The sequence below is a fragment of the Opisthocomus hoazin genome, chromosome 23 (genome assembly GCF_030867145.1).
Source record: "Opisthocomus hoazin isolate bOpiHoa1 chromosome 23, bOpiHoa1.hap1, whole genome shotgun sequence".
Classification (NCBI taxonomy): Eukaryota; Metazoa; Chordata; class Aves; order Opisthocomiformes; family Opisthocomidae; genus Opisthocomus; species Opisthocomus hoazin.
Genome location: NC_134436.1, coordinates 12213078 through 12230876, shown reverse-complemented (window position 1 = coordinate 12230876; position 17799 = coordinate 12213078). Strand labels below are relative to the sequence as shown.

Here is a 17799-nt window from a genome sequence, read left to right as displayed (position 1 = left end):
AGCCTGGTCACCAGGATGCCGGGGGCTGCTGTGCCGCCGGCTGTGCGGCACCACGGTCTGAGGATGGACAAGGGGAAAGGGGGGGCTGCGGCTGCGATGCCGGGGGCTAGTGCAGACGCAGCTACTGTGCTCAAGGACCAGCCGCCTTTGCAGCTGAGACCCCCCTGCACTGCCACAGCGGGGACTCCCCCAGCTCGCTTTCCCCAGCTCATCTCCCGGGCGGGTTTAGCTGCCGGCGGAGGCGGCGAACGCCGGCTGCCAGCCCGGCTGCCTGCCTGGCCCGCTGCCATCCTCCCCGCCGCGGCCGGGCTTGCGCAGGGAGTGCGTCGCAGCTCATCTGACCGCGCAGCCGGCCTGCGTCCCCGCACCGAGCCCTGCGGCGGGCGGGATGGCAGGGCCCGAGCTCAGCGGTGGCAGGTGCGTGGGTGCCGTCACCATGCGCCGTGAGCGGGCCCCCGCTGCCCACGCTGGCCGTGACACCCCGGCTGCGCCGCAGCGGGTTTATCATTAACCTCCCGCAGGCAGCAGCAGAGCGGCCGCAGCCGGGCAAAGCTCCCCGGCGCCAGCCCCTGCTTCCTCCGCAGGTAAGAGCTGGGGCCGGGGCAGCGGGTTTCGGGGCGCGGAGGTGACACTGGGGCCAGAGCAGGGTGGGGAGCAGGGGGATGGCACGGCCGTGCCGGACCCTGTCCCCCGGGGCGTGGGGTGGGAGCTGTGAGCCCGGAGCCAGCCCCCCTCAGCATGCCAGCAGCCCCCCGGCATCCCCCATGTGCGGGTCTCTGCGTGCTGGCTGCGGACGCTGCCTGGCCCCCGCTTTATGGACAGGGATGCTCGGAGCCACCCAGGCGACAGTGACATGTTCAAGGCAGGCAGTTGCCTGGGAGGAGAGCAGGGAAATAAAAGCTGCTCCTGCTCTCTCTGCCTGGTCCAACGCTGCCCAGAAATGCTTCTTTTCAGTTCTGCACACCCTCCTTGTTCCTCTGATGCTTCAGGCCAGGGGGGTGAGGGGAGGGAAAGAGGTTTCCCTAGCTTGGGGGCAACCCCCCAAGCAGCTGCCTGCACTGGGGGATGCTGGCACAGGGACCGGTGACACCCCAGTGCCTGCATGCCCCCGAGCTGCAAGGCTGCATTTCTCCAGGGCTCGGGGGATTTCCAGCTGCCTCTGCTGCAGCCCTTCTACTGAGTATTTTGCTGGCCCCCAGACAGAGGACACTGAGCTTGTCCAACAGCCCTTGGTGGGTGTCCTTCTGCCTGGACACCTCTGAGACACCCAGAGGGGTTCAGGAAAGTGTCTCCTGCTCCCCACGTCTCATAGCCGAGAACATGCCGCAGACAAGGGCAGCAGCCAGACCCGCAGAGGGCAGGGATGACGACTGGCAGGGTAATGTGCCTCTGTAAGGCAGGAGGTCCCATACCTTCTCACAGCATTTGCTTGCTGTGCCAAGCCCAGCTCTCCTCCAGCACAGCAGTGGCCGTGTGCCAGGAGGGGACACTGACCCTGCCCGGTGCTCGTGGCTGTGTCACCCGCCTGTCACCTTGTTCATTCCCCAGCGGAGGGTCACGCTGTCCTGCCAGCCCCTCTCCCCACTGCTGCTGCCCAGCGCTGCAGCCGCCAAAGCATGCTCCTGGCCCGACGCCGTCAGTCCAACGGTCGGGTGCGGAGGTTGGCACTGGCTGGCAGGGGGTGGAGGGCAGAAGCAGAGCTGCCCTCCCTGTGCTGCTGCTTGTACCGTCTCGCTTTTGTCCTGCCAAGCCACCTTCGCCCTGCCTTTGCTCTTCACCTCCTCCTCTGCCTCAGCAGGCAGGCTCCCTGGCAGCATCCTTCCCCCTGGCCGGGTTCTGGACCCGGCCAAGCTGTGTGCTGCACTGGCGTGGGCTGTGCCCTGTCTCCCTCAAGGCCTCCTGCCTGGGACCGAGCACTATCTGTGATGCTTTGAGAACTGCTCTGTCCTCCTCGGCATCAGGTAGAGTAGAGGACGTTCCCAGTGAGGGAAACGGCATGAGTCAGCTCCGATTTTTCATGCTCTCCACAGGCAGAGAGCAGCGGGCTGTGCTGGGCAGGGTACGGACACTGCACTGGGGCTGCCAGTGTAGCTGGCAGAGGTGCCCACGGCTTTGCCCTCTGCTCCCCCCACTCTCATCACTTTTAGATCATCTCTCCCTGCCACAGAAATGCCTCTTGTTCAAGCACTGCAAAAACACTCTGTGCTTTGAATAGGACTCTTGAAGGCGAGGCAAGGTGCCAGGCGCTGACAGCCATGGCAGGGAGGGGACAGCTAGCCCTGCCAGGCAAACCCCGCTCTGCTTTCGGGGACCAGCCCTTGCGCAGACCCGGTGCCAGGTGAGTGCCTGAAGCTGGGGCTCCCTTTGCCTGCACCCTGGCCCTGCATGTGGTTGCTGGAGCTTGGGCACGCGTGTGTGGCAAGACCCTGCCTGCCACACGCGGGTGTCTGCCCTCCGCAGCCAGCCCGCAGCACTTTATGGTTTTAGGGTTTTGGAATGTCATCCACCCTTTGCTTGTAAATGCAGGTGGCTTGAGTGTTCCCTGGGAAGCGTGCATCCTGGGGACATGTCACGGGGTGCCCTGGCACAGGGCAGGGGACCTGGGCACCAAGTCGGGGTGGGCACCGCAGTGCTGATCCTGGGGCTGCCCTTGCCGCGGCCTGTCCCTAATCCCCTGACACCCCCCGCAGAGCACCACGCCCCACCGAGATGGCGAGCGCCCGCGGGACAGAGCCGGATGCCGAGGATGTGGCCGAGCCCGAAGAGGCCATCTATGAGGAGGTGACGTCCTGTGAGAGGATGGAGCTCAGCCAGCGGCTGGCCGTGGAGGAGCTCATCACCACCGAGGCCAGCTATGTCCACAACATCCAGCTCTGTGTGTCAGACATCCGGGCACACCTCCAGAAGAAGAAGGTGAGAGGGGGTATCATCCCCCCGCCCGGAGTCTGGGGACTGTGGGGTGAACCTGTTGAGAGCTTCAAGATACCCAGATCATTGCAGGGAGGTCACCACATGCTCACCATCCACCTTCCTGGGGCCCCCCACCCCATAAGCCGAGGTCCTGGGCTGGACAGGCTTTGGGTCTGACTGACTACAGCTGTCCTACGGCCTTAACCCTATGTCTGTAATGTGAAAAGGTCTCATTGCCCTGCTTGGGAGCACAGCCAGCTCTCAGCATCTCCAATGCTTCCTGTAGCGGAGCATTGCTCCAGCTCCTTGGATGTCATGTGGGGCAGCTGGAAGGACACGAGTGCTCGGAAGGGCATGAGTGCCTCCAGGACGCAGAGTCCACCTCTGTGGCTGAACCTGGATCATATTTGTTCTCTTCAGCTGCCTGATCTTGACCTGGAAGGACTCTTCTCTAACACCGATGACATCCTCCACGTCTCCAAACGGTTCCTGAAGAGGCTTGAGGCCACGGCCACCCAGGAGCGCGAGCAGCTGCTCTGCATCAGTAAGTGGGGCAGTGCCTGGAGCTCACCCGTGCAGGCAGCCAGGCACCTGCGCTGCCGCTGCCCGGCTCTGTGCCGCAGGGACTGCTGCTGTGCCCCCACACAGCCGCAGCCTCCCTACCCTGATGTCTCCTGTCCCTCGCCCAGCTCTGTGCTGCAGGGACCGCTGCTGTGCCCCCACACAGCCACAGCCCACCTGCCCCAACGGCTCCTGCCCCTCGCCCAATTCTGCACCGCAGGGACCACCGCTGCCTGCGCGCTGCCGTCCCTGGGCAGCCACCCACGCTCACCCGTGGCCTGCAGAGCGTGAGGGGAGGGCAGCGTCAGGCCCAACCTAGCAGCGGTGCCTGGGGGTGCAGAGCTCTGCCCTGGTGCATTTGGCTGGCACCACTCTGTGAGCTTCACCCTACTGGCAGGCTGGAGAGAAACCTCTGCCTTTTCTGAGGCTGCAGGAAAGGACTCTCCATCCCCAGGTGCCCTGTTCCAGGAGTTCAAGGAGGAGATGGAGACCGTCTACAAGATCTACTGTGCCAGCTATGAGCATGCCCTCCTGCTGGTAGAGAGCTACCGCAAGGACCCCAGGCTGCAGGAGGAGATCTTGGAGACCCTGAACGCAGCAGTGTAGGTACCTTCAGCTGAGGCCACCACCTCCCTCTCAATGTTTTACCTACTAGCCTTGCCTATTTCTTGGGACAAGCTGCCTGCAAGGGTATGTGCCACCAGGCTGAGTGAAACGTCACGGCCACCACCTTTGTAGCATTGCCTGGCAGCCTGTCCTGCTTCCTTGGGGCCACTTGCCAAAGCAGCGCTATGGGTTGGTGGTCTTTTATGGTGGACACCAAAGCAAGGGATGGGGTGGCACCCAGAGCTCCTGCCTGCTGCACACCCTCGCATTGCTCACAAGCCATAAAGGGCACAAGTTCCTCAGCTTGACCAGAGAGAAAGGCTGGCTCCGAGAGACCTGCTGAACCCCTCCTGAATTGTTGGGGGGTCACAAATGCTGTTGGAGCCAGGAGAAGCAGGAGTGGCAGCAGAGGAGCTGCTGGGATTTGCTGCTCTCTGTTTCATGGCACAGGCAATGCGATTCCCTAACGAGCAATGGCTTGCACGCGGGTAGAAGGGGAGCCCTGCCTGCACCCTGCCTCCCCATTACCCCCGAGCAAGTGCCGATCCTGTGCTTCCTAGCTAGACAAGCGCAGCACTGTTCGGGGAGACAGGCGCCTGCCCGGGGCTGGCACTGCCTCCGGGGCTGGCAGAGCCTCGGGGCTGGCAGAGACAGCGTCCCTCTGCCTGCGCTCCCCAAGGGGAGGCGTCGCAGCTGGTGGGACGCAGGGGTTCACAGCCAGAAGCCCCTCAAGGCTACTGGGCACAGCTACCCTGGGGGTCTGAGGCAGCAAAGCTCCCCTGCAGCTGGAGAGGGGCTGCTTTCTCCCCAGAATGCTTGCAGAGAAGCTGGGAGGAGCAGCAGGGTAGGAGGGTAGCCCCCCACGGTGACCTTGAACAACTCTCCTCTCTGACAGGCCTCACACGGGCGCATCAGACCTCAGCTTCTTCCTGGTGATGCCAGTGCAGAGGGTCACCAAATACCCGCTGCTGCTGGGGAAGATCCTGGAGAACACCCCTGCCAGTGCCAGCGCCTACCCAGCCCTGCAGGCAGCTGTCCACGCCATGGCCCAGGTCAACGCCAACATCAATGAGTACAAACGGCGCAGAGAAGTAGGTGGGTGGGCAGGGGGCACGGCGTCTGTGAAGTCCCATCCCAACCCCAGTCATCTCCCCTTGGTGTTGCGCTAATTCCCACTTAAATCAGTTCAAAGCTCTCCTGCCCTCTACCCGTCCTGCCTGGTGGAGCCGCAGACCTGTGCGGGCAGCTCCCGGCACTGCTCTGGTCCTGCAAATGCCACTCTAGGCAAGACCTGAAGGCTGTAGGAGCAGGGTGGCATGGGAGGGCTGAGTACAAAACCAGTCCGTCTGCATTCCTGGAGCTGGGGAACAGAGAGGATCAGTCCTACCCTTGGGATAGGAGAAACCAGGCCCCCCACAAACAGGAGCTTGCTCTTCTTTTTGTTTTTTCTTAGTACTCCCCCCCCTCCCTTGACTGCCCTTCTTTCATGTGGGTTGTGCTTATCCTGTTGATCACGACTTGTCAGCTGGGGGCCTCGCTCCATTACCCACTCAGGCTGCTGAGGATATTGCCCTGAAGTTTCCTCCTCTGATTTTTTTTCCTCCCACCTGGTGCACCCTGACCCGAGGCAGCAACCAAATACAATAAGGCTGAGCACCTGACACTGCGGGACCGCTTCGCACGCCTCAACACTCACTCCATCGCCAAGAAGACCTCACGGCTGAGCCGGCTCTTCATGCACGAAGCCGGCATTGTGGCCAAGGTGGGCAGCCCGCACCCCACCACCTGTGGATCCACTCCCAGGGTGGTTTCTGGGGCTCTCCACTGCCTCCTGAGACACTTGCCAGGGGATGGGGAGAGCAGAGCTGACGCAGTGTGTTCCATGCTGTCTCATGAGCCATGGTCCCGTTCCCAAGCAGCCCAAGGGCGGCTCCTGGTCCCCAGTCCCAGTGGCCAGTGCGGTAAGAGGGGTGCGGGTACACACCATGCTCCCTGCCTCAGAGCACTGCAGGGGAGTGCTGTGGCCCCCAAAGGACCCTCAGGTACCCCAGCAAAAGTAAGGACACCCCAGCATTCCCTAGCACCACAATGATGCTGAAAGCCCTGTTTCTGCACGCATCCCAGGCACCCCAGATCTTGCCCCTTTCCAGATTCCTGGAGCCTCTCAGGGTCTTCCCTGCCTGTCCCCAGAACTGGGGGTGCCTGGCTGCTTTTTATGTTAGCACCCAGTGAGGGGCATCACCCCTGCCCAAGGCATTGCCTGGTCTGCCCGTGCCGGGGATAAGCTGCCCCTTACCTTGCAGACGGAGGACAGGGAGTACGACAACCTGGAGGAGAAGTTCCAGTGCGTGGTATCTAGCGTGGCTGCGCTGAAGGAGAACGTGGCATCCTACCTGGGCCACTTAGAGGTAAAACCCTGATAACTTGCAGCAGGTTGGCCACATCCAGGCCTCAGGACCTGTTTCCTGGGGTTGCAGAATGCTTTCAAGCCCTGTGGAAATCAATGTCAGTTGGGGATGTTCAGCGACTTTCATCTCCGCTAAAAATGCAAGCCAGGGGCTTTCACAACATGCAGGAATCGCTCAGGTCCAGCAGAGCTTAAAACAAAGTCAGGCCTTTGTTGACACAGTCTGAGCTGGGTGTCATTTGAGATAGATTGGTCCTTAAAATGATCATTATTTCAAGGCATTAAATAGCTGAGAAGGTGAAGTGTTGTGCAGCCTGGGAATTCTTGCATAACAGTTACAAGACAGAATTGTTCCCGAATCAGAGAGACAAACTTCCCTTCTGAGATGACCCAGCTGAGTAGCTGCTGTGATCTTCTCATGGAAATCCCTTGGGGCATCTGAGGGAAATGAAAGTATGAGCAATGGCAAAACTTGAAATCTCCAGTCACTGTATTATCAGTGAAGTCTCAGAAAATGACAGAGGGTTCAGAAAGCAGCAATTCAAGGACTGGAAGAACCTTGTCAGGAAAACAGTGACAAGGGCTCCCCATATAGGATTGAGCAGGAGGAAAACGGGTCAGAAAGACTCCCTGTAGTGTCAAGAGTGGCTGAAATCAGATTAGAACAGAAAACATGACAATGGCAATCACTGAGATGTGGCATTGGCTAGGGGGACAGGATATGACCGTTCCTTGGGACATCAGGTGCTCGTGAGGACCTGCCTGGCACTGTGGCTCCGTGAGCTGCATCTCTGCAAGTTGGCTTCTTGGCTTCAGCCAGGGTATCAAGTGTCTGCAAATAGGCCGGGCAGCCTAGACAACAAGCTGTTAAAAGTCTGCTGGGGCTTGGATGCAGCTTCAGAGGAGCTGCTGGTGGGGGAAGGTGGGGCTGCATGCATGCCCCATCTCTTCCCCTCTGAAAGCTTCTCAAAGACATCCTGAGGAGCTCATGAAGGCATGTTCTCCTAGGGCAGAGACAGCCTGGCCTCTCTTCGTGCTGGCTGGCAGTTCCCTCCTGTGCATCTCTCTGTACCAGTGCCCCCACCACACAGAGAGGCAAATCTCAGTGCATACAAGATCATCACAGCCACCTCTGCTTGTGTAAAAACTCCCACAGGGTTGAGGAAAATGACACATCTCAGAGCTGCTGCCTTCTGCTCAAAGGGTCCCTTCATTTTCCCTTTTACATTTCCATCTCCAGTCCCTCCCATGGCAAGGAGGACTACAAAGGAAAGGTCTCCTAAACATGACCACAGGCAAAGCCCCAGGATTCACAACGTAGATCAGGGCACTCGGAGAGGCCCGTGGCAGCCATGGCTGATGAGAATCAAACAGAACTGCTCCTGCTGCTCCAGAACTGACTGCAGGAGCAGTGCTCCAAGGGACAGGGAGGCCAAGCCCAGAAGGAGCCAGAGGCCAGGCTTCCCTCAGCACCAACAGCAGGCTAGGGCTCTGGAAGCTCAGCGTGCCCCTCTCTGGGGCTAGAGGTTGTGGATCAAAGCCTGTCTCCAGGCAGGAGGGAGGATGCTGCCCACAGAGTTAAGATTAGACCAAAAGCCTCTCAAAGCAGAAGAGGGTCTCACCTGAACGATCTCTCCCTGTTTTCCTTTCCCACCGGTCTCACACTCCACACAGAGGCGAGGGAAGACTTTTGTACACAGATGTGAGAAGCTCCAAGGAACTACTGGAGCACCAAACCTAAGCGCCAAAGCACCAGACAATATCAAGCTGGGGCAGGCTGCCTGGGGCCCCAGGGCAGCCCTGGCCACTTTGCTGGGGTAGGGGTGCTTTTGCAAGCTGGTGCATAACACCTGCTCAGGGGGAGAGGTTTGTTAACACCTAAGTGAGCTCCCTGGCCTGCTGACAAGGATAGTCCAGAGCATCAGTCCCAGTGGGCTGCTACCACAGAGCACCCAGGCAGGAATATTTGTGTGTATTTGGGAACACAGGGGTGGGTTACAGATGGGTTAGCTAGCGTTGGGCAGCTTCTGCACATCAGGTCTGACAGCCTTCTCCCTTTCAGGCATTCCTGTTGCCCACCCCACACAAGTGCGAGCTGCAGATCGACGAGGGACCTGCCCAGCAGTACCGCCACTTCGCAGAATACCTTCATTGTACTGTTTTCCCAGAGTTTGTAAGTGCTCCTTCCCTGTATGTCTCCTCCAGGGTCACAGGCAAGCATTGCTCCCACACCCTCTGCCAGGGTACTGCTGAGGCTGGCTCCAGGGCAGGGCAGCTAAGAGCTGAGCGGGACCCCAGAGCTGGCAGCATCCTCATAAACAAGCACAGTCCCCTGGGGTCTGAACACGAAGGAGCAGATAACAGAGTCCATCAGCACTCCCAGACACATGAAGTGAAGAACCAGCTCCAGGGTCCATCCAGGAAAGAAAAGGAGACAGGGCCAGATACATGGCTACAACACAGATCTAAAGTCCATTCTGGGCTAGAGACAAGGTGCAACATCCATCTGAGGGGTCTGTCCAGGAGCTGAGCTGCCTACAGCAGAGGTCCGAGGTCCATCCAGGAGACAGAGTCAGAAACCATCTCACCCACAGCAATACATAGGTAGCAGCTGAAGGCCCTTAAAAGGGATGTGGGCAAGGGTGTGGGTGGAAGCCCCAGCTGAGGCAGGTCTGGGCTGTTAAAGGCTGTTTGTACCTTCAGGGCCCCGACATGTTCATGGCCAGCCGTGCAGGCAGGGCTGCAGCAGGGCACAAGATGGTAGGAAACCAGGCTATTTGACTCACATGAGCTGTTTGCCACCAAAACCTCAATCCAACCTATCCACACCTTGTGGGCATCTGTACTCGCCTCTGGGAGCCCAAGAGCCCCCCGTCTGTCTCCTTCCACCACCCCTGCCCGGTTCTCCAGGAGTCCCTCCTGGGTGGTGGCTGCCACCGTGGATCCGGTCAGGGAGGTTTTCAGAGTAGTGCAGAGTGTAGCAGGGCAGCCTGAACCCCACAGCAAGATGCCGGCATCCCCAGGGAGCACCAGCACCGGGAGAGAGGGTGGCTATGAGGAACAACCACACAGACCCTGGGCTGAGGGCCTCCGTCAAACTGGGACAGTATCACCTGCATGGGACAGTCACTGCAGCACCCGCCTTGGGCCTCGGCCCATGGGACTTTGCGCGTGAGGGTCCTACGCGATCATTTTCACGGAGCATGAGTTTTGAATCGTGGTGTGCATGACTGCTCTGTACCAAAGGCTTGCTTTGGCTAGCATCCTACGTGCCTTCAGGGAAGCATGCCGCAGATGCTCCCCACTCCACACAAGCCCCTCAACAGCCTTTTATCCTGCATAAGACAGTGCCCCATACAGACAGCTGGGCCTGTCGGGGGGGCTCACATGGAGATTTGGGTCCTCTCGCTCCACAGAAGCGACGGCTGGACAGGCTGGTCTGCCAGCCCCTCTGCAGCCTCTCAGACATGCTGGTGGGGCCGCAACAGCTGGTCAAGAAGCGCCTGGACAAGCTGCTGGACTATGAGGAGATCCAGGAGCGGAAGAGCGAGATGGGCAGCGTGACGTACGACGAGGAGGCAGCCATGAACACCTACCTTGCCATCAACGCCCTGCTCGTGGCCGAGCTCCCGCAGTTCAACCAGGCAGCTCTGCAGCTCCTGGGGCAGATACTGTGCTCCCTCAGTGCCCTGCAACAGGACTTGGCTGCTCAGGTCCTGCACCAGGCAGAAAACGAGCTTGAGCAGGTGAGAGTGACCCCTTGGCACGTGTGCTGAAACCGGCGCGCATGCTGAGCCAGACCTGCCTTCTTCAGGCTTGAGACATCGCTTGGATGTCAGGGCGCTGGAGGCTTGCTGCAGCCCAAGCCTGCCCTTGCAGCCACACAGCTCCCTGTCTAGCATTTGTCAATGATCTCTCCTCCCTTCTGGCCGGGGAAAGCCAAACCGTCTCTTCTTCACTGCCAGGAACCGTTCTGCTCTCTCTTTGAGGGCACCACTGGTAATTTATTGACGTGCTGCCTGAGAGATCACTGTTAACGCTGAGGTCCCGGAGCTCTGTGCTGGGAAGGCAAGGAGGAGGATGGCTCCTGGCCTGAGGAACAAGCGTCCCTTCCCTTGAATCTCCATCCCCTGGGAGATACCTCCCAGGACTCCACACTGTGCAGCGCTCTCTGAGCCTAACGTTTGCAGACGTGGTGTGTCAGGCCATCCAGAGCCCTGGGGTAGAGTGCAGCCCCGACCTGACCCGTGACCAACGTGAGAACAAGACGTAGCCACGTGAAGGCATCTTCTCAAGCACTGTCTGTACGTACCTAGTCATCAGGGGGGACTCCCCTTGCTCAGTCTGGGATGCTTACGCTGCAGACATCTACCCTGGGGCTACATCCACGAGTCCCTTTTTGGTCAGATGGGACGGGCTGTTGGCTTGGGGCAGGACAGCAGGACACAGGGACTGCTGCAGTGGGCTGGGTACAGCCCAGGACCCCTGCGTGCAACTGCCCTGCCTGGGGCAGGTGGCTCAAAGCCAGACAGCAGCAGCTCTCCTTGCCAAAGGGAACCACATCCCAGATGCAATGCACATCTTTAGTGACAAGGTCTGTTCTCTTGCTTTCTCACCTCTTTTCTTCCTGCTCCTTTCCTTTGGACCCTACCCACAGCTCTACCCCTCCCCGGGGTCCTCGCTGATCTCAGGGTCTGTGTTCACAGATGCCCCACGGCTGCATGCCTCTGCCAGGTTTCTGGAAGATGGTGGAAGACACCTTGCAGCAGTCTGGCGCTCAGCTCCGTGCCTTCTGCCAGACCTTTGAGACGGTCACGCTGAGCCCTGTGACACAGGTAGGAGCTGGGAAGGGGGTGTCTCAGGCCAGCTGGGTGAAGAGGTAGGATTGCGGCTTCCCAGCGCAGAACATCTCCTTGGGGGGGGAGGTTGGCTCAGAAAGTGGCACGGGGGGTTGCCACAGCCACAGTATTTCCCCCAAGCCCCTGAAAGCAGCTGGCTGACTGGGAATAAACGGGGGTGAAATAGTCTCAGCTTTTCTGGTTCTGGACACTCGTCTCCAAACCATGAGGCAGAGCAGATAGTGTGAAGTAGTTTCTCCTCTAACCTCTCACTGGGACGTGATCCTGTGGAAAGGAGAGCACATGTACGTGGAGGCCCTCAGTCTCCCGCCTGTCTCATCACGCGCTCCTGTCTCTCTTGCTCCCCACCAGCCTCTGAACCCTGCCGAAGAGCGGAAGGTCCTTTCCCTTGTGAGCAAGCACGGCCCAGACAAACTTTACCAAGTGACAAGCAACATCAGTGGCAGCAAAGACTTGGACCTGACCTTGCAAAGGGGACAGATTGTAGCTCTGCTGCAAAGCGTGGACACCAAGGGCAACACAAGCAGATGGCTGGTGGATGCTGGAGGTACTGTGAGCACTACCCCGCCTCAGCACCCGGGTCAGAAACCAAACACGAACCACTTCCTCACCTTGGGTGAAACAGCAGGCCGTTGCCTCCCGGGTCGTCCAGTTTGCTCAGCCCTAACCCACCTCTGCTCTGCCAGCTGCACTCGTAGTTCAGGTTTCCACATGTGGGAGCACTTGCGGCTTATCACGGCTGGGAAAGGAGAACCCCATACACACAGAAACACTTCAAGCTCCTTTTTGAGGGGTTTTGCTGCTGGATATCCCCTAGTGATGGACCAGTTCAAACAGGGCTGCTGTGCCATGCCAGGCAACAGCCAAGTTGTCATTCCTCTCTCCTCCAACCAGTCCTACACGTGCCAGGCAGCAGGGCCCCATGACCTGTGTGTGTGTGTCCTCCAGGTCCCCGAGGGTTTGTGCCTGCCGGAAAGCTCCAGCCCTTTTGTCCAGAACAAAGCCAGCAGCTCGGGATGCAGTTGCCAGCCCCGGAGAGCGTCACAGAGAGAAGGCGATGTTCATATGCATCGCCTGAAGCTCCCAAGGTCCAGGTGGCCGCCTTTGCTCCAGCTTTCCAGGTGAGAGCGGGGGACACCCCCAGGGCATTCCTAGCAACCCCACCAGCTCCATGCTGGTCCCTGTGTGTGCAGTGTGTGGGTGGGAAGGTGGACCTGCTTTTCCAGCACACACGCGGTCATGCACGTGCAGCCATGTGCCTAGCAGGGGAGCGTCACCGTCCCCGGCCAAGTGCCTGGCGATGCTGGTCTCTGCCTTGCTGGGACCTGGGGTGGACAGAGCAAGAGAACTGTGCTTGGTGGGTCCCCAGTGTCCCTTCATCGACGGCAGGACTGTGCTGCCCTCCTGGAAGCAGCCTCCATGTCCCCTCTAGGTCCTGCCCTGCCACATATGTCCTTCCCCGCTTTGAGTCTCGCCTCCAGCAAGGGCTTCCCCCCTCCTTCCCCTGCCTTTCGCAGGTGGTCGCTGGCTTCTCCTTCGCAGCCAGGAGTCCGCAGGAGGTCAGCCTCCAGGCAGGGCAGCCTGTGGTGGTGCTGGAGCCGCACGACAAGAAGGGGAGCAAGGAGTGGAGCCTGGTGGATGTGAACGGCCAGAGAGGCTACGTGCCCTCCAGCTACCTAGTGACCGTCCCTGCGCAGGAGCCCGCGGGCTGGAGCTTGCCGGTGTGAGCATGGCCAGTCCGGCACCCGCAGGCAGAATCTTCGTCGGGTGAGCGCCGTTGGCTTGGCACCCCAGGACCGGAGACGCGGGAGGGGGCAGCCGCGGCGGCCCGGGCCGGGGAGGCGGAGGGAAGCAGCTGACAGAATACGGCCCGCGGGATGCGGGTGCGAGGGGCGGCAGCCGGGGGCCACGATTCGATGGGCAGGCGCGAGGGTGCCGTGTCCCACGCGTGTTCGCGCAACGGGAAGGAGTGCGAGGGAGTGAAGGCAGGTGGCCGCAGTCACCCAGGGATCTGCTGGAATCCTCGGCGGCGGCGAGAGCGCCCGTGGGGGTGAGGAGGCCGCACTGTCGCCAGCCGCTCCGGACCAGGCGGCAGAGGGAGATTTCGGCCCGGCGTGGCGCATCCGGGCTCCTGGGGGGAGGCTCTGCGGGGAACCAAGCCGGAGCAGCCCCGGCCGCCGGGCTCCCCGCTCCTCACCGGCTGGGTGCCGCGGCGGGGCCCTCCGCCGACCCCGGCCCCCACAGCGGGGCCCACAGACCCGGGCCACGCCATCTGCTCCGGCCCCGGCGTGCGGCGCTGCCCCGCGCGTGCGGGTGGCCCCCCCCCCGCTCCGCGCCGATGGTCTCGCCCCCCGCGCGGCGGCGGCGGCAGCCCGGAGCGGCGGCCGCGAGATGGCAGTGGCGGGCCGGGCGCCGCCTAGCGGCTCGGCGGGCGCCGGGCGCGGCTCTGGGGGGAGCCGAGCTGCGCCGGGGCCGGGGCTCGGTCTGGGAGCCGGGGCAGCGCTTCCGCTGCGCGCGTCGTGCCTCCCGCGCGTGGGCCCCGGTGGAGCTGCCTGCGGGCTCACCCTCTCCTGCGCCCGTGGGGCCGGGACCTGACCTGCGGGGAGGCTGGGGCGTGCGGCCTCGTGCAGGCCCACCCGTGCGGAGCCTGGGAGGGCCCGGCAGCACTGCAGCTGGAGACGGGGCCTGGGGTGCTCCCAGCCCGGGGAAAGGCCGGTGGGCTCCGTGGGGCGGGGAGGCTGCGGGGACGAGGGCCGCGGTGCGGGAGCTGTGTTTTCCGGGGCTTGCCCGCGGCAGGGCTCACACCTCCGCCATGCCGCTGATGGCTCCTCTGGATTTTTCCGTTCCTAATCAAATCGCGTCAGGTCGGGTTTCCCTCCCGAGCCGCCTTCCTGCTAGCTCAGCAGGGCGCAGATGCAGTCCGCCAGCACAGGCGACGGCAGGAGTCAGCAGCTCGAGCAGGTCCCGCTCCGCAGCCCGCGGGTGCCTGGGACCCTTCGGAGGGTGAAAGGTGACCGCAGGACAAGGAGAACGGAGAAACTGCTGCTGCCTGTGCCCTGATCTGCCCACTGGAAGGAGACCTGGTGCACGCAGGGCTTGACAGGCAGCTGATAAAACCGGTTGGGCTTTCTCCGTCCCACTCATCAGGACTCTGGATTTTGTGTGCTCTGAAACCAGAGCTCCCCTTTCGCTCCCTCCAGCCACAGCCAGTGCTGCCTGTGTGTCAGTGCTGACCTGAAGGAGCTTGGCACGAGGTGCGGGCTGTTGAGAGATGTCCTGGACCCTCGCTGCCTCTCCTGGGTCCCCGCTCTACCCATGAAGTGTCCGTCCAGCAGTGCTTGCCAGGGCTGACAGGCATGGAGGGCAAGGTGGAAACAGCCCGTGCACATCCCACCAGACATACAGGAGCCACACACGGTGCTCTGCAGGAGGCGGCAGCATGCTGGGGATGCACTGCCTTGCCTGTCCCCTGCCAGACGACGCGGTTGTGCTCCACGCTGGGTGCAGCCGAGGCGCCGCGAGGCTCTTTCATATGGTGTTGAGCCGTCCGGTACCAGCGCCCTGCCCAGCAGCCGTGGCACCGCGGTGCCCTACCTGCCCCGAGGTCTGGCAGCGGCCGGAGCGTGCTGCGCACATCCCCACTGGGAAGAAGGGAATTAGCTTGTGCACCTTCTTCGGTCGCTGGACCCGACGGGGTGAGCTGGGGTCTGTGGTCCTGCTCCCAGCCTCGATGACTGTGTGAACTTCCTCATGGGGTCTGTCCCCAGGACACGGCTGAGTACTTGGCTACAGGACACGCAATGCCGACATCTCTCACTTGTCCCATGGTTTCACCCAAACCGGTTGCACCCGCTGCTACCCAGAGCCTGGAAGTGCCCCCTTGAAGTCACCAAGGGTACGGGACTCTTCCAGCCGAAGCACGACGGGGAGTAAAGGGCACCAGCGTGCCTTTAAATAGCCCAGTGAGGACAGGCTCTCCTGGGAGGAATGCTCTGGCTGGCCCGGTGGAACGTGCATGTGGCCAGGGGCGCGGGGGGACAGCCGGGCAGGGACGGCTCCTCACCAGGAGGTCAGGTCAAGGTTAGGCATTGCCCTTGTCAGGCTTGGCACCACGGGTGCAGGGCTGTGCAAGGAGCGGGGAAACACATGCCAGGCCGGGGTCCCACCATGCCTGGGGCTGATCTGCAAGGTGGCAGCGGAGCTGGGCGGGCGCTGCTGCCTGCAACCCGCCTGCTGACCTGCGAGGGCTTCGGCACCGGCACAGCCTGGCTGCCGGCACAGCCTGGCTGCCGGAGCAGCCTGCCAGGCAGCTCGGCTTGTCCAGGAGCCGCTGCTGCGCTCCTGTCTGGGCTGACTCATGTCCTGGATGTGCCGGTGTTGGGACAGCGTGCACTCGTGGTGTCTGACAGCACAGAGCTGCGTCCCAGAGTGCCAGGCGCCAGCCCAGCCGCATGCCCGGGCACGGGGCCGTGGCAGCTCAGCCTCCGCGCTCCCCTGCCCCGCGGGGCATGCTGTTCCCCGGGGACACGGTAGTGGCCATGCGCAGGGTGGGGAGCTGCGAAGCGTGTCTCCGGACGGAGAGGCCTGGATTGCACGGAGGACGGCTGCGTGCCCAGGTGCCGATGTGCCCGCTGGCTCTGCTGGGGCACCCGGGCCGCAGGGAGGCATGGCAGGGAAGCAGCTGGCAGGGAAGCCCCCAGCCCGGGCTCCCAAACCCGGACCCGTCCGCTCAGCGCAGGGAGCTGGGAGGGGAGCAGGGGTGCAGCAGGACTGCGGAGCACTGGGGAGGAGGGCAGTGAGGGGGTCCCAGCCCCTGAGTGGCTGCCACGGGCTGAAGGAGCAGCACAGCCAGGCTGAGCGGAGCTGCGGCTGCAGGCATGGCGCTCGGTTCACTGCCGCTGCCAGGCTGAGCTGGCTCACGGCAGAGCCAGCCTGTGGCTGTGCTGTCCCCAGGCGCCTGCCTGTGCGTGGGAGCAGGGTGGCCCACGTGGAGCAGCCCCCAGCCCCAGCGCCCTGGCCCCTGGCCGCCCACCCTGCCCCTGCTGCCATGCCACCAGCCCCGATCAGCACGGTACTGCATGGCCGGAGGCAGGGCTGAGCCCCACGGAGAGCGGCCGCGGGGCTGGAGACGGGAGCGGAGGTGAGAGCTGCAGTGCTTGCTCCAAGTTTGCGCAGCCAGCACCTGAATTGTCTAATAAAGTGTGAAATTGCTTTCATGCTCTGCTACCTTTGCTGATACGGCCCCCACTTCCCAGCCGGCAGCCGGCTGCCACCGATGTCCCTGCTGTCGCGGCGCTGCCAGATGAGCCCCTGGCTGGAGCTGCGCCGGGCACGGCTCTGCAGGACCTCTGTGCCGGAGGCTGCCGGGTGGTACCCACCGCCCCGGGGATGAGAACCCCTGCCCGCTCCTCAGCCCCTCCGTTGCGCCCACCCCACCTAACAGCACAGGCTGCTGTGCGTTCATCACCCTGGATGGGGTTAAATCTCTGCTATGGGTCTGGGGGCTGCAGACCCTCTTCCTTCTGCCCCAACAGATGCCCTGGGGGTGCAGGGGTCAGCTCAGGTCGGAGCCCTGCCCTGGGGCTGTGCCGCTGCCAAAGCCCTGCCCTTTCCCAGGAAGGGCTGGAGGGGACCGTGCCCATGAGATATGGCCCACAAGGAGATACGACTTCCTCCAGCTGTGCCAGCAGCATCAGCAGCCACCACAGACCCTTGCCTGGGCAGTGGAGGGCTCCCGTCTCGGCAGGGACAGAGGGGCAGCCCGGCTCCCCCCCCGCCAGTTAGTCACTAATTGCTCCTGAACTGCCTGGATGTGCACAGAAACCGCTCTCCAGCCTTAATAACAAGAATCAGTCAATCATCCTGCTCCTGCTCCCGGGCTGTGGCAGGCTTTCCAGGCCTGGGGAGCCAGCAGGGCTGGCGATGGGACTGTGGTGTCGGCGAGGGGGCTGCCCTCGAGGGGACATGGGGGTCTCTTCTCCGGCAGTGGCTTTCCTCCCGCGCTGCCCGCCGGGGGGGCAACCCCTGCCCAGGTGCACCCTGCAAGGGGAAGTGCCAGCTCCTGGCGCCGTGCCGGTGCGCCTAGGGCTGTGCAAACTGTGGGAAGACGGGGCCGGCTGGGAGCCTGGGCTGGGCACGGGGCACGGGGTGCTCCCTGACCTGGAGGGTCCCACATGTCTCTGTGCTGAAGGGACAGACATGAGTGCCAGGGAGTTGCCGAGTGGGACCCAGGAGAAGGATCTGCGTGTGGGGTTTCCACAGGGATCAAGATACTTTGCTCCAGGGAAGTGGTGCCACACTTTTCCGGCCACTGATAAAGTTAAACCCCTGATCTGGTTAAAGATTTAGCCCACAATGCAAGCCTGGGTAGGAAAACAATGCTGGTAATGCCGCTGACTTGATGACACTTGCCCAGGCAGAGGGGACCTAAGCCTGCTGCCCTCCAGCCCCTGGCTT

The 17799-nt window shown here is 62.1% G+C and overlaps 1 protein-coding gene across 2 annotated transcripts; it reads left to right on the top strand.

The window, feature by feature from the left end:
* Positions 1–340: 340 nt before the first annotated feature.
* On the top strand, positions 341–13625 carry ARHGEF37 (Rho guanine nucleotide exchange factor 37). 2 transcript variants are annotated; one of them, XM_075442201.1, is made up of 14 exons: positions 341–584; positions 2216–2338; positions 2691–2913; positions 3331–3454; positions 3926–4073; positions 4973–5172; positions 5709–5839; positions 6381–6485; positions 8547–8657; positions 9901–10230; positions 11191–11319; positions 11695–11890; positions 12292–12464; positions 12861–13625. In XM_075442201.1, the coding sequence occupies exons 2-14, from the start codon at positions 2256–2258 to the stop codon at positions 13068–13070; spliced, it is 2163 nt and encodes a 720-aa protein (XP_075298316.1). In that variant the 5' UTR covers positions 341–584; positions 2216–2255; the 3' UTR covers positions 13071–13625. The 2 variants fall into 2 exon arrangements, with proteins under 2 accessions (XP_075298316.1, XP_075298317.1); XM_075442202.1 differs by lacking the exon at positions 2216–2338.
* The last annotated feature ends 4174 nt before the right edge of the window (positions 13626–17799 follow it).

What these genes read in the sequence shown, in the direction of transcription:
- ARHGEF37 (XM_075442201.1), top strand. Translation starts at nt 2,256, where the DNA reads ATGGCAGGGAGGGGACAGCTAGCCCTGCCAGGCAAACCCCGCTCTGCT. An exon ending in ATGGCTGGTGGATGCTGGAG is followed by an intron (nt 11,891 to 12,291) that starts GTACTGTGAGCA and finishes TGTGTCCTCCAG; the next exon opens with GTCCCCGAGGGTTTGTGCCT. An exon ending in CCTTTGCTCCAGCTTTCCAG is followed by an intron (nt 12,465 to 12,860) that starts GTGAGAGCGGGG and finishes TGCCTTTCGCAG; the next exon opens with GTGGTCGCTGGCTTCTCCTT.